Source organism: Neltuma alba, unplaced genomic scaffold, assembly GCF_004799145.2.
Source record: "Neltuma alba isolate B1F8T4 unplaced genomic scaffold, ASM479914v2 tig00011067_pilon, whole genome shotgun sequence".
NCBI lineage: Eukaryota > Viridiplantae > Streptophyta > Magnoliopsida > Fabales > Fabaceae > Neltuma > Neltuma alba.
This window is the reverse complement of record NW_021635810.1, coordinates 82,644-98,735: the sequence shown is the minus strand read 5'-3', so window position 1 is coordinate 98,735 and position 16,092 is coordinate 82,644. Positions and strand designations below refer to the sequence as shown.

Sequence of the window (16,092 nt, the reverse complement as noted above, 5' to 3'; positions counted from 1 at the left end):
AGTTTTTTTCCTTTTCATGATCATCTGCAAGATTGCTGGGTCATTTCTGGTCATTCTACGAACAGGTTTACTGAGATTTCAAAGCAAATAGTGACATATTGATGATACATGAGCTTGTACTCCAAATATCATACAAATCGAGTGGCAATATTGAGGGAGACATAAAACCCGTACTACAGAGTAATACACAACAACATCGATCATTCTAAATACAGGGAATCACAATCACTAAAAACAATAATGATGAAACTAATGCAAGATTTACGACATCAAACAAACAAATCCTGCCGAAGCATCATTACAGATAGTGTCATGGTCATCAAATATTGTCATTACCTTGATGAGCCTTTGACTCAAAAAAGAGTCTTACAGTTGAAAAAATGGTAGAAGATTCAGCCATTGCACCATTCCCATAATCCCCACAAGCTAACCTCTTTGTAACAGGCGGGATAAGATTAATGCCAAGTTCATCAATGGCGATGAGATGCCTTTCTGTGAAAGGATTGTTCCACATAAAAGTGTTCATGGCTGGTGCAACAAAGAGGGGCTTGTTGTAGTCCCATGCTCTTACAACACATGTCAATAGATTGTCACACAACCCTCCAGCAATCTACACCGGCAGATATTTAAGTTAAAATTAAGTGCTTAAATGCACACGACCCTATTGTAGTTGTAAATATAATGTAAACTTCAAAAATTGAACAATACGTTCATGAATATGAATCAAAACATCATACTATAAATGGTCTATATTTAATCTCAGAGCATCCAATTTGCCAAATATGCTATAAATCAAATGCAATATTTCCATTGTGATGCAATGTAGAGACATAGATCTGCAAACATCTCTATGTTTACCTTGGCTAGAGTATTTGCTGATAAAGGAGCAATCACCATGATATCAGCCCATCTACGAAGCTCAATGTGAAGCACACTATCACCTAGCTTTTTCCAGCTAGACCATTCATCCTCATCAGTATACAAGGTCACATCCTTGGGAATAGCTGTTCTATCAATGAAATGCAAAGATGCTGCTGTGGCAACTCCTTTTACTTCTGCCCATTCACAGAAACAATGACAGAGATTTGCAAACTTTATTGCAGCAACACTTCCACTTGCAGCAAGAAGAATCCGGGGCTTCCTAGGGCCAGCATTTACTTGCATGAACTCCAATGCGTTTGGAGGCTCTGAGCAGGCCATCACACAGATTTTAAAAATTCTCCTAGGTTGAGGATTGAAAACAGGTGTCTCAACTTACTCGAAAGACCTTCAACCAAGAGTTAAAGGTACCATTAGAAGATAAAATGAAGTTCACTGAAAGTTTGTGACATTTGAAATTCTCAAGTATAAATTCTTCAGCTACATGAAACCCTGAAGACACAATATGGTCATCACACACTATGAACTTTTAAAAAGTTTTCATATTCCTCTACTAATATCAGGTGCAATATCCATAACCTCATAAGTGGAGAATATCAGATCCAACATCAGTGGTTGATATCAATGTTTTCAAAACTGAACTAATCATTGAACAGGCAAAGCTACTGGCTCAAGGTATAGTCCAACAGATTATAATTAAATTATACGTTCAGCAAGAGCTTTATATTTTGATTCCTTTTTTTTTTTTTCCCAAGCAAGAGCTTTTCAGCTTTCACATTGCAGACTGCTACAGGAAAGTTGGAGATGAGACTCGTGACTCTTCTTTTCTAACATTAGTTTCTGTTTCATCACCTCTGCCTCTCAATTGCTCAGTTTTAAACGCGCCCTCTCTCCCTCCTCATTCTCTCAATTTGCTAAGGTTTAAAAAGAATTTAAAAAAAAAAAAAAAAGGAGGCAAGAAGCTGATTCAAGAGAGGCAATTCTTCTGCATCTTCTTCATTTACTTCTATCTGACTGGACAAACCAGTCAAACCACAAGTTTTCTTAAACACAGATTGACCCTATATACTGGACTGGAACATGCACTAGATCACTCGTCTTCCAGTTGAATGGCTGGTCCAATCTGGTTCTTAAAACAATGACTTTCATTGGATTTCTGATGGTGTTTGTGTCTGAGGGAAAATGTTGACAATGGGTGGATTTTGGATTTATACATCTCTATGTCCTTTGCAAATGAGTCTGGTGTTTAAATGTGTTTAATTTGTGCCAATTGTTTTCTAGGTTCTCTGTGTTAGAATAGTGTCCTTAATTTGTTTGAATAGTTTGTTTGACTCTATTTCTATGGTTGCTATCGATGCAGGTTTGATGGCAATGATGCGAATAGCAGCTGAAAGTGGCACATTCTGGGGTCCTTTGAATGTTCAGCAGGTCAGGCTTTTTCTTTTTTGATAAATTTTGAAGGGAAGCTCTCTGTGTGTGCCATTTATCCATTTATCCATTTATCTCTCCCTATTTCCCTCCGTTTCTCTCTCTTCCTTCCTCTTTCCTATCTTTTCTATACATCATCATGTACCTTCATTATCTTGCCTCTCAAGACGCTTTCACCCCCCCCCCCCAAAAAGCACAAGAGACACACACAGGGAGAAAGCATCTTGAAACGCAGATTATCTTTCAAGAACACAGCCACGATATTGATATCAGCTTTCAAGATTATCTTTCAAAAGCAACCCATTATTTTGAATATTCGTGTGTGTTCTCTGCTCTAAACTCCTAAAATTACTTGGAATGGAAGCAAAGAGAGAAATGCAGATTATGAACATAGATCCCATGGAGTGGAAGCCAACAGAAATCAAACCATTGAGAGAAGAGGGAGAGATCTTTACAATAGTTAAAAGGCAATCGATGCTTACCACTGATATTCTCTTCTTCTTCAGCCAAGAATGGCAAACAGAATTACAGGGCAACAACAGTCTGAAGCGAAAAAGACACAAAGTGGAGTGAAGAGTGGCGAAGGGACAAGCTAGAGACGGGAGAGAGGCAAAAAGTGATACATTCGAAGTACTGAAATACGTTGGCCGAAAAGAGAACTGAAGGCAGCATTTATGAGCATCTTTGGAATGGAATAGAATGGAGTAGGATGGCTAGAAGGTTTAAACCATTGTTTGGGAATATGTTTTAAAAGGAATGGAATGGCTTGGGATGATGGTGTGGCCTCCCAAAATCATTCTTAGCCATCTTAAACCCGCATTTTTCTGACCCTCCAATTTGGAACGTCAAAGATAGAATGGCTTGAAATAAACGACATTGTTACAAAATTACCCCCCACCCACTTTTCCTACTCCTCCTTCATCTCAACCTCCACCTCCCCTCCTCCTCCTCCTCATTCGACTCTCCCTTCCCATCCTCCTATTCCCCTTACCTCCATAAACTAATGATAATACTCCATGCAATAGCCTAATTATTTGGTTGATGCTTAAGTAATGTTATTTGACCGTTAATTGTAATCTATGATCTAACTTATTACATGCTTGACAAATATTTTATATATTTGTTATTCAATAACAAATATTTTAAATAGTGAAAAAATAATAGATATTTTAAATAGTTATTATTTATTAATTATCCATGCAATTTTTTATTTGATAACAAACACTTATGAACAAAAATTAAAAAACAAACCTGAATAAATTTTATGTGATGTAGATTATTATTCCTTTATTCTTTCTAAGATGTTCTTACTAAGTTATCATGCAGAAAGAAAAGTTTGAACAAAAAGAATTTATTCATGTTCTTCCATCTAAACTAGCTAATAAGCTAAGTCTAAAATTGGAAAAAACATACTCATCATCCATTCCATTCCATTAATTTTATAACAACTAGCAATATTCTCCAATTAAAACTCCAAACAAATATAACATTACCTTTCATTCCCCCATCCCACTCCACTCCATTACATTTCTAATAAGCCTTTTGTTTCATTCCATCTAAACTCCCAAACATATTAAAGGGGGCGCAGTGTGTTTAATGCTTTGGCTGAACAAAGGTACAGTAACCACATTCTATACCAATCCACTCCACCCTGGATGGGGTTTAGAGCAGTTCGATCACTAACGACAAGAGGGAAGTCCATTTCATATAGTCACAATTTTTTAAGCGAATAAACAGAAATGAATTATAAAATAGCATTTAACGAGATTGGCCAAAAAAAAGTAATCATCTTTTTAAAAGAATACAGAAATCGGGTATCACCATTTTGCATAATAGATTCATTTTGTTCAACCATGGGAGAGGACATCATTACACACAATGGGGAAACAAGACCTATCCAGAAGCATATATAACGGGAAATTGATCATACCCCTTAATCTTTACTTCTGCACCCAATGAGAGAGCACCACGGATGACGCGAGATGTCTGGTAGCTTAGGGAGTGCAACTGATCTGAGAGATTAGGGCGGCACAAACGAGAGAGCTCCACCGACGGAGAAATAGGGTGATGGCCGAACGAGAGAGCGAAATTAGGGGGAGATATAATGAGTGTGAGATTGACGAATGTGAGAGCGAAGAACTGAAAATGGCGTGCGATTACTGCTCGGTTTAGCTGCCTGTTTGGTTTGAAGGGAGGGTGAGCAAACAGCTTCCCTCCTTTACCCAAAGCAAGCCCCTGTTCTACCCAAAACTATGTCGTTTGGGGTGGAAAATAACAGGTTTGAATGCTTTTATATATATATATATATATATATATATATATAAAATATTCAATATCAGAAAAATATTATTTTTAGAAGCACATACCCAGTATCCTAAAATAATGTTTAGTATACTCTCTACGTCTTAAAATATTTTTTTGAAAACACACACCTAGAATCTTAAAATAATTTTTGGTACACTTTGCATCGTAAAATAGTTTTCTAGGAGTACACACCTAGTATCCTAAAATAATTTTTGATACACTCTATACCGTAAAATATTTTTTCAATGACAGCTAGTATTTTAAAATAATTCTTATTCTAGTAGCACCCAATATTTTCACAGTATTTTTCTAGGCAGTAATAAATACCCTAAACTTAGGGCACAAGTGCTATTCCGAAACATTTTATGATCATAGATGCATTAAAAATTAATTTAGAATATTAAGTACTATTGAAAAAATATTTTAGGTTGCAGAGTGTACCAAAAGTTATTTTAAAATACTATGTGCTTCTAAAAAATTATTTTAAGGTACTGAGTGTATCAAAAAATATTTTAAGATACTGAGTATTCCTAAAAAATATTTTAATATATTAAATCTTATCAAAGAAAATCAACCACCTTATTTCCCACCAAAAACGACATAGTTTTGGACAGAGAAAAGACAGTGAATGGATTTTCAAATGACGAGGTCTCTTCATTTTGTAAGAGGAGGTCCTTCCTCCCCCATCCCCATTTGAGCTCCCTCCAAATTAGACTTTTTTTTTTCAGCAAAGCCAAAATTTTGAATCATTTTATTCTCATATTTTTAATATTCCCACAAAAAATAGAAAATATATTATTATAACATCAACTTTAAATAAAAAATATATTATTTACAACTAAAATATATATTATTGTAATAAAAATTAGTTGAAAATAAAAAAATATTATTATAGCAAAAAATTATATGTTATAGAATTAATTAGCTTTTGCAAATATATTATTTTATTAATTGAAATGTATATTAAAGTTAAAAAATCATAGTCAAAAGAGAAGAAATATTTTATTTTTTAAAAGCAAATAAAATTTTTTAATTTAATTATTTAAAATATATTATTAGATTAATTAGAATAAAAATTATTTTACCAATTTTTTAATACACATATTAACATGACAAGACTGAATTTTTATTAAATAAAGTAGTTTTTTTTTTGACCAAGAATTAAATAAAGTAGTTTCAGTTAAGATATAAATTAATTTATATGATATATAAATAAAAGAATAATTAATATATACAGGTAAAATAATAAATTGATTATTACTATATATATCCTCTCCTCTCTAATCAAACCAAATAAACTCGTTTGGTTCAATTAGATACCCTCTCCTATGCAATGCAAGGGGATGTAATGTAACCTTGATTACCATTAGGTAAAACCATATTGGAGGTACCTATACTTTTTTTCAATTTTCAATTTGGTACCTATGTGTTTTTTGTTCTTAACTAAATCTTTATTTTTCCTCTATTAACATCATTAATCCTTATGTAGAGACTAAAAATATCAATAGAACAAAGTTATAAGAGCTAATGTTGCTAAAAAGATAAAATTAAATGTTTAATTAAAGGGAAAAAAACACATAGGTACCAAATTAAAAATTGAGAGAAAGTATAGGTACCTTCAATATGGTTTTCCCTTACCATTAAAATGTTTTGTATGATATTGGAGATGAACAAAAGAAAATTTTGTATATTAAATCGTATATGTAAAAAAATCAAAAAGACAAAAATATCCTCATCCAACAAAAAAGTTTGCCTCCTCTTTCTGGATTTCATCAATGGCAACTAGGCAGCAAAATTGAAAAGAGGAACAAGCCACAAATTCGACTTCAACAGATTAATCTTAATCCATGAATCACGAGTGAAAGCAGACTTAATCAGATCATACTCAAAAACCAGAACAAAAATGATGATTTTGAGAACAAAATCCAAAAAAAAACCTACAAGAAAAACTAGCTTTATTAACAAAATCGAAAATGCAAAGAACATTTAACCAAATATCAAACCAACTATGCAGATGTGGAACTAAATTCTCTAGGCCCTTGAGAAATTCAAAAGGATTAGATTGTGAGGCGATTCAGAGCATTTCTGAAGCAAAAGCTAAGCCTGGCTGTGCAATTAAGAGAAAGAATCATAGCTGGAAATGTGATTGAGAGAGAATCACACCACTAGAAAAACCTTTTTTACACCGCATAATCTACATCGTTTATTGTGACAATGACGTAAAAAATATGACTGGTGACATTTTTATAAATATTGATAGATTTTTAAACTTGTCCCACATACAATCGGTGTGGTGCAAAATATACTTTTTACACCAATTTTTTGTGCAACAGGTGTAAAAAGTATATAAAAAATATATTTTAAAAAAAATATTTACAAGTTTTAGACCGGTTTCTCATACAATCGGTTTATAATATACTTTTTATACTGGATATTTATTAAAAGCAGTGTAAAAAGTTTTAAGAATATTTTTTCAAAAAAATGATATTTATAAGCTTTCAAAAGGTGATTTCAATCCTAAAGGTTTAACTTACTTCATTTTGCAGCTGCCTCTTCTAAACCAAACTTCATTCTCCTGTAATCTCTTTAAGTTCTCTCATAAGCTCCTTTTTATACTTTATTCACCAGTAACCTCAATGCTAGTCTTCTTCTTCATGCTCTTCTCCTTTGTGTTGTGACGTCTTCTTCATTCTCGTCTCCTTTATAATGCGTCATCTTCTATGTGCTTGTCATCTTCTTCAGGTTCATCAACTTCTCCACAATTATCAAGTAGATATCCATACTCACATCATCCAGATCTGTGCTCATGGCGTCAAGATTTGTATTCAACGCATCCAAATCCATGCTATCTCAAGCTCTCATTGTGTTGTTATCCAGATGCTTATATTTGTATAGTTCTGTAGTCATCTTCATCACCACCATATTTGTTTTAAGTTTATGATCTTTCTTTATTTGTTTGTTTAATGAATAATTTTGAACTTTGTTTAACAAATGTATTTTTATTATATAAACCGATATGAATCAATATCATTTCTGAAAAACTTGGCTATTTTTTTTCACAATCTCATTAGATATGATTGTTTCTACTCTTATACTATTTCTTTATTTGTTGGATTGTTGGATTGTTTGTTGCAATGTTATGAGATCTGAATTTTATGATATATGATAAAAATCCTAGAAGAAGCTGTGATTTAATCGCAGCTATTTCTGGGATTTTATCAAATCTCATAAAATCATAGATATTTTCATTATTTTTATTTTTTTGTTTTATTTTTTTACACCGGTTGGAATAACAATCAGTGTTAAAAGTAACATTTTTTACATTGGTTTTGCAATTGGTGGAAAAAGATCAGAGTTTTAATACTGTCCGTTTCTACACCGATCGTCTTTCTGATGTCAAATGCTCATTCTATCTAGTGTAAAAGAATTTTTTTTAGTAGTGTTAGAATTGGGGATGGAGCTTTTATCGAAATTGAATAAAAATGCTCCGCTAGCATTGTAGCAGATGGCAAATGAAGGTGGAAGTTAAGGTTGCACATGGGTAGAGCTGGACAAAACAGTACCCCTGCCTGATGCCTGGCCTGAAGAATGAACGGGCTGAAAAATACAATCCGTTACCCAACCCTGTCCATGAAAAGCCCTAATAAGTTCGGGCTGGGCAGGGGGCTTTTATGCCCAAGAAGTCAATATACTATATTAATTAACTAATTATTTATGTCTTTTATATTAAAATGGCAACTTAGCCTTAATTTTGTTATTGCTAATTAATATACTATGCAACTACTTTTTGTAGTAGCTAAGAGGAGTGGACTATGATAAAAAAATATTGTTAGTATATTTTATTAAACTTAATTGCTTTTCTAGTTTTTAAAATTTCTTAACCAAATATGAATTTTTTTTTTACATAACTCCCAAATACTCATAAGAGGATGGAATAAGTTATATTTAAAAAAAAACTTTGTTTTGTTTTTAATAAATTTTTAAAGTATCTTGATAAGCTTTTAATTTTAACCAAACAAAGAGATGGCGGTTGTAGAAAAATAAGACACAAAACAAATTTCAAAATAACTTAATTATCCTTCCATAGACTATCGAAGTCATGCTTAAAATAAATGATGTATAATTACTTATCTCCCAATATACAAATTGCCAATAGTCATAATGTTTGCATTAAAAAAGAGAATGGTCATTCAGATCATAGTAAATGATAAGACGTCTAACTCTCAAAATCATTCAAAAATAAATAAGTATAGTAAACACTGAATATTGATGTAACAGTATATTTGATTCAGGAAATAAATGAGGCAAATAATATATATAAATAACATTATATATATTTTTGCTGGCATGGCCAAATGGGTAGACAGCATACCGTACTTGATATCCAGCCCTGCCCGACAATTTGTCCAGTCCAAACATGCCCAATAATTCTTTTGAGCCATTTTTTTAAGGTGGTTGGGCATTTTTTTGCAGGTTTGGGCAGGCAACCGGGTTTTATGAACACTCCAGTAGAGGTGAAAAAAGATAAGGGTAGGGTGAGTGACATTAGCAGCAGTGGAGATGTTAGAGAGAGGGGCAACGGAAGAAGTCAAATGAGAAGATGGGAGGGGGATTGAGGTTATTTTGTGTCTTTTTTCACTAGATATTGAGGACAAATAAGATTTTTTCAAATATGCAGCTAAGTGGTAATCACTATTCATATGGGGAAAGTATGAATAGAGATTACCAAATCTTTGGTAATCATAGTTCCTATGGTGAATCTTATTACCATACTAAAAAGCAGTCAAACATCCTTCTCTTAAAAATTATAATTATTTAAAAAGGAAAAATAGAGTTTTAATATAATATTAAATCTATAAATATCAAAAGATAAAATAGAGATTTAATATTATGAGGGGCGAAGTAGTAAATAAGATTTATTCTAACATGGTTTTTAGTTAAACAATATATTTTAAAAAAATCCTTTTAGGATATTCTTTAACGATATTAATGGTTTAGATTAAAATGTATGTTTTTAATATATAGGAGATGTTTGTGTAATTAAAGCAAAATAGAAGGATGATCAAAGTATTTTGTTCTAAAATATGCTAAGGTAGATGGCCAAACAAAGAATAAAATATATTAAGGTAGATATAAAAATTTTTAGCATGCATTGAAATAGGAACAAAACATTCTTCAAAAGATGTTTAGAATGAATGAAAGAGAAGAACTAATTAAATGAGGAAAAATAGACTCAAGATCATGATAAGAATTTAAATTTTTTATAATTTGAAATAAAACTTATAATTAATCATTTTTCAGCTGAAAAATAGAATTTTGATTGTCATAGCCACATAAATGTTAATTTATTTGGAAAGATAGTTTTCTTACGCAAAGTAAACCAAAGAGAAGACGGCATTTCCAGTCTAATCCAGAGGATCAAATTTTAATAATTTTTGTCTCTTATTGAGAATTATTTTAGTCGATTCTAGTTTAATAATTGTTGCTGTGGCCCCGGACATAAACTTTCTTAATTGTAATTATTATGATTATGGTAAAGAGAGATATGATTAACACACACACACACATTCAAATCGTGAGTTCTAAAATAAATTATAAAATTCAATATGAAACTTGCCTCCAACCTTTGTTTCTTTGTTGAAAATTTTTCCTAAATTAATTAATAACTACTTTTTGATTTTTTATTAAAAAAATAAAGGTTAATATAATTTTTGATCTCTCGAGTTTGTTTATTTTAGTTTTAGCCCTCAAATTTTAAACTATTAGTTTTGATTGCTCAAATGACAAAATGATCTAAGCATTTATTGGATTATAAGGACTAATATTTTAAATGAAAATAAACTTGATGAATCAAAACCTATGAATTGAAACTTAAGGAACTAAAATCAAAATGAGAACAAACTTAAAGAACCAAAGTTTACATTAACCTAAAAATAAATTTAGATAAGTTGGATTTTGGTAGCTCAAAACTATTTTTAGACTCAAAAAAGGTTTATAAAAGTAATTACATATAAGGAATTTGAATACACAACCTTATAAATTCTGAACCAAATTATTATCCATCAACTCCCCAATTTTTGTTAGCTTATTTTAACACATTTTAGATTTACCACAAGTTTCTTTCACATCATTTCGTTTGTTTTTTTTTTTTTTCCCGTTTAACTTCATTCCTTGACGTGGTCGATTTCCCATCATGCGGCCAAAGTGTGGATTCCGTGCTTTTCATAATAATAACAATTATGCTTTGGACTAATGTTTTTTAATAAAAAGTTTAACATGTTAAATTCACTACGTGTTAAATTTAGTTATTATTCATATATACTCATCTGTTCTTAATATAAGATCTAATTGAGGAGTTAATATTAGTCTTATATGTAAAATCTATTTTACAAGTTTATCAATTTTTTTCTCAAATTAACCCTATTAATATTCCTCCAATAATAATTAAGTAAGAGAAGAAGGAAGAGAATTAAAAAAGATGCTTAGGGTATCTTTAAAAAAAATATCTTATTAACTAATTTAACTGACATTCTTAGTATACTCAAATTAATTAATTAGATCTTATATTAAAGACCTAAAAAGTGTGATTGAATTTATTTTAATCTTTCAAATTTTGAAAAATTCTTCTAGCTTCATTGAAAAGCGACATTTCAGTTTTGCCCAATCGTTTTGTTTCAAAAAGGTACCCAAAGGCTACAATACGATATATTATCATTATGCGGTATCTTATTATCCAAGTATATAAATGTGTCTTACTAAGAGATCTTTTAGCCCATTATCAGTTAATTGATCTGAAAAACTTATCAATCGTTACGGGAAAAAAAGTTATATAATATTTTTCTATTAAATAATTTTATATTGTTAAAGAAGGGAACGTTTAAATCATCTCCAAGCAATAAAATTAAAATATAAAGATAAGGTATCAAATAAATATTAAATATTAAAAATATAAGATAAACTGAAAATGAACATTTACAGGAATATTGAAGATGGATGACTGAAAGTCTTATCTTAAACCATTGTTCCCGCTTCTGGTTTTTGTCCAAGCCGCAAGTCTTTAGCCATTTGATTGTACATAATGCTTTTCATATGGTAACCAAGTCAATATTTAATCCTAATTTTATTTTTGGTTTTATTTAGAGTATATTCTGTAGGAATTACAGTACAATCTCTCCCCAAGTATTGAGAGTAATACATTGTTAAGTTATGGAGTACTTTCGGTGCTCATCATAATAATAAACATGGAGTACTCATCTTAACATGGATTAATGGTCCGGATTTAATTTAAATGTGTATATTTTAAATAGTTTTTTTTTTACTTTAATAGATGTGAACTTTAAATAAATATAACTTTTTTTTAACTAATATAACTTTTTTAACTAACATTTCTTTTTTAAAAAATAAATTTATTATTAAAAAATTGCAGCTTAATCTAAACCATCTATTTTAGATTTTGGATGATTTAGATTATATCATAATGATGAGCAGCTGAATGAGGATTCAAAAAATTTACAAGATCAAGGTGCATGGGGCACATTGAATTATTTTTCTAGGTGCATCGGCCTAAAGTATTAATTGGTGCATTTAGCATCCTGTAGTATTTTTTTATATACGTCACACAGTAAAATATTTTTAATTGCAATTTAATACTTAGTAATTTATGGTATTGCGCACACATGAAACAGTACTTTATGTCACACCTAATAAATCATATAATTTAAGGTGCTAAGCCCTCCTAAAAAAAATATTTCAAGCTGCTGATCATTTGGATTTACCTTAAGAAATATTTCTAACTTAACCCAAATCTATATGAGGGTCGAACTATTCACTTATTATAATTGTTATGTAGTAGAGCCAAAATACAACTACTATTTTAACAAAGCCAAATAAATCAGTACTAATTCAGTAATTCCCACTCTCTCTCCCCCTCTGCCACCTCACTGAGTTTCCGATAATATCCATATGACGGACGGAATCACACTCTCAAACATTCTCGTCTTCTTCCTTCTTTCGTCGGCCGCCGTTGAAGCCAAGTCAGATTGGCAACTAGCTCCTTCTCATCCTCATTTTTCAGGAATCCCCAGCTGGGACCCATCATTCACTCCCGTGGTTGTGGCCCTCGGCTGCTCCTTCTTGTTCGTTGTATTCTTCTCCATCTACCTCAGACACTGCTCCGACGCCGACCTAGTGGCGGCCACTGGCATCGCTGCCCATTGTTCTTCCTCCAGTTCTCAAGGCATCGACCCTAAATTACTTAACACCTTCCCCATCCTCGTCTATTCCAACATCAAACACCTCAGGCTTGATAGTGCAGCTCTGGAGTGTGCCGTGTGCTTGAGCGAGTTCGATCACCACGACTCGCTCCGATTGCTTCCGATATGTAACCACGTGTTTCACCCTCAATGCATCGATGCCTGGTTAGGCTCCCATGTGACTTGCCCAGTTTGTCGCACAAGGCTGACGCCGGAGCACCATGGTGGTGACAAGGACGGCGATGATGTTGTGATCGTAATTCAGGATCCGGTAAATGCACAACATGAGTTCGATGAAAGTTCTGCGAGTAGAAGAACGGAGCTTAATAATTCAGGAGAAAGAAGAACCAGGTTGGGAAGGTGTCATTCCACGGGTCACTCTCTGCTGAGTTTGGTTGAAACAGCAGGGAAGGACACGGAGAGGTATACTCTGAGGTTGTCGGAGGATGTGAGGAAGCTAGTTCTGACGAATCACGGAGGAATACGGCGGTCCATGAGCTACAATGTGTTCGCGCCACCGGGACGACCATGTGAAGGAAGCAGTAGAGAACGATTTATATATTGAACGGCATTGGCATATCCATTCACCCTGATGTACAAGTTAATGCAATACATGAAGGTAAGAATTTAATCAGTTACTATATTAGTGTTATTGTTATACTCCGTCTGGTCCTTTATGTAACACTCGATTAACAGTGTATGAAAAAAAAAAGCACTCTATCAACAACTTTAATAAAATTAGGAAATTAGTTAATAAGATTAGGGAGAAGTTGTTATTTCATAGGATTAGGATACGGCTTAAAGTTAACATATATTTTGTTTATACGATGAATAAATGTCCAAATTAGTCATGGTTGTATGTATTACTCGAACATTATAATATATAATAGCATGCACATGTACATTTATTTTGATGATTGGTTATCGCTATTCGTTAGTTTGGTAATAAAGTGCCTTTCTACTTTGCAAGGCTTATTACTCACCTCATTGTTATTTTATGAGGTCCTTCAAGTTTGAGAATAAGATCAATTATAATTATATAATTACTCCTATGGTCCTTAATATAAATCTAATTGTTCAGTTGGTTTTGGTCCTAAATATAAGACCATAGATCATATTTATCAATTTTCTCTAAATTATCCCTATAGATACTCCCTCAACCATAATCAAGTAGCTAGAAGAGGAATGGAGGTATTAAGAAAAATGATTATGGTATTTTAGGAAAAAAGTGTCACATTTCTTATAATTAACTAACTCACCTAACTTTCTTAATCTAATCAAATTAGTTAAATGGGTTTTATATTAAAGATCGAAGGAGTATAATGATGATGATTTACTGCTTACTTTAGCCAACATTGGAGGCGACCTTCTAATGTGATTTCAACTTTCTTTGACAAGAAGATCTCTTTGATACATTATTTGGCAAATATATCCATGTCAGAGAGGAACCAGTTTTCTAACAATGTTTCAATTGTAAATTTACCAAGAGATAAAGGAAAAACCTTTGAAAGTGATGATTATTTGCTATGCTTAATTAGTTTCTATTAAATTTAAATCCAATGTTCTTTTGGAACGTCTTTTTAAAGCAACCAAAAGTTTATAATGAAGCGCGCTATGGCTAAGCGAAAGGATTACTGTGTTTTTTAAAATGTTGTTGCATGAAAGCGATCAAGAAATAAATGACATGTGGATGAGATAGAGACACCTTAGAGGACTGAAACTTTGTCTTGTTTGAACAGCCGTTTATACAATTTTATCAGGGAAAAGACTTGTATATGACTTTCATTGACCTAAAAAAGTTTATGATCGTTAAGAGATATGCTTTGAAGAGATTTAGAAAAGAAGGGTATTTGTTTTGCTTATTAGAGGTGTCGAGTATGCATAAAGAAGCATCAACTAGTGTGAGAATGCTCGGAAGCAAGGATGGTTTGCATCAATAATTATGTTTGAATCCTTATTTGTTAGTCCCAGCAGTGAGTCCATTTAAGAGGAGATCCCCGGGGGCATACTTTTTGCAAATGATACAGTTTTGATTGGGTGTTTGGAGAAGAGGAATTATTTAGTCAGCCAGAGTTATGGAGGTGAATTTTGGAATCGAAAAGTTTTCGCTAGAATAAGTGCAAGGTCAAATACGTGCATTGCAAATTTAATAAGAAATAAGTTAGAATTAATTTGGAGGTAAATATTGAAGAGCATTAGAAGATACCACAATTTACAAAGTTTAAGTACTTCGGATTGATTCCACAAAGTAACAGTGAAGATGGTGTTGTACACAGAATATAAGTTGGGTGGGATGAAATGGAGGAAGGAATCAGGTGTTTTTTGTTTTTTTGTTTTGGTGATCACAAGGTCATTATGGGACATATAAGTAAAATTTTATGTAACCCACCGTAAGGTTAGCAATGTTCATTACTGAAAAAAGCGCTTTTTATGGTAATTAAAAAGGTCTTTTCATGGTAGTTTTAGGAGCAACGTCAATGTTGTCAGTGTAATAAAATGAGGATTTCACAATGGTTCCAAAAATATCACCACCTTTTTCTTAGCAGTGTTTTTCTTGATAACTGCCATGAATAGTCATCGTGAAAAGCCTTTTCCTAATTGTGGTTGTAACATCACAATTTTTATTTTTTTTATAATAGACTAAAGTCAAAATGAGTTATAGAATTGTCTTGGAGTGTTCAGGGTAATTTAATTTGGCTTGAGTTTGAATTTGAATTAATATTTTTTTGTTAGGCACATACATTCTCTCATTTGAGGCAATTGAGACAGTGTCAAACACTAAATATAGGCACTTTTCTTAATATGAATTTGAATATTGATTTGCTATATTATAAAGGATTAACTTTTGTTGTTAGACCCAACCTCATTATTTGGTTGGTGAATTTGAATTAAATTGCAATTTTAAAATCGGTTAGGAATTAGCATTTCAAGTCTAATACATGTAAATAAGGCTTAATATACATGTTAGACCGGTTTGGGGCCTAAAATCCAAAGAAAAAATTGGGCCCTCTTTTGTCCTATGGGCCATAACACACACGCGCACACACACGCACACTTTGTGCTGCAGCACACTTTCCTAATTAGATAAAATTCAACCAATAGGAGTTAGGTCTAATAGAAAGAGTTAATTTCTCACAACGTGGTGAATTAGGATTCAAGTTTTCATTGAAAGAGGTATCCATATTTAGTATCTCAAACAGGATTACATTTAATAGGAAGATACTTGTAC

At 32.3% G+C, this 16,092-nt stretch overlaps 2 protein-coding genes across 3 annotated transcripts; one reads left to right on the top strand and one right to left on the bottom strand.

Annotated features, from left to right (window-relative positions):
* Positions 1-47: 47 nt before the first annotated feature.
* Positions 48-4,473, bottom strand: LOC114761046 (probable phosphopantothenoylcysteine decarboxylase). 2 transcript variants are annotated; one of them, XM_028950354.1, is made up of 4 exons: positions 4,238-4,473; positions 2,790-2,850; positions 859-1,267; positions 48-610 (listed from the first exon to the last, which is right to left on the bottom strand). In XM_028950354.1, the coding sequence occupies exons 3-4, from the start codon at positions 1,198-1,200 to the stop codon at positions 320-322; spliced, it is 633 nt and encodes a 210-aa protein (XP_028806187.1). In that variant the 5' UTR covers positions 1,201-1,267; positions 2,790-2,850; positions 4,238-4,473; the 3' UTR covers positions 48-319. The 2 variants fall into 2 exon arrangements, with proteins under 2 accessions (XP_028806187.1, XP_028806186.1); XM_028950353.1 differs by lacking the exon at positions 2,790-2,850.
* An 8,100-nt stretch (positions 4,474-12,573) lies between these two features.
* On the top strand, positions 12,574-13,428 carry LOC114761037 (E3 ubiquitin-protein ligase ATL6-like). Its single transcript, XM_028950346.1, has one exon. The coding sequence runs from the start codon at positions 12,574-12,576 to the stop codon at positions 13,426-13,428; it is 855 nt and encodes a 284-aa protein (XP_028806179.1).
* Positions 13,429-16,092: the final 2,664 nt, after the last annotated feature.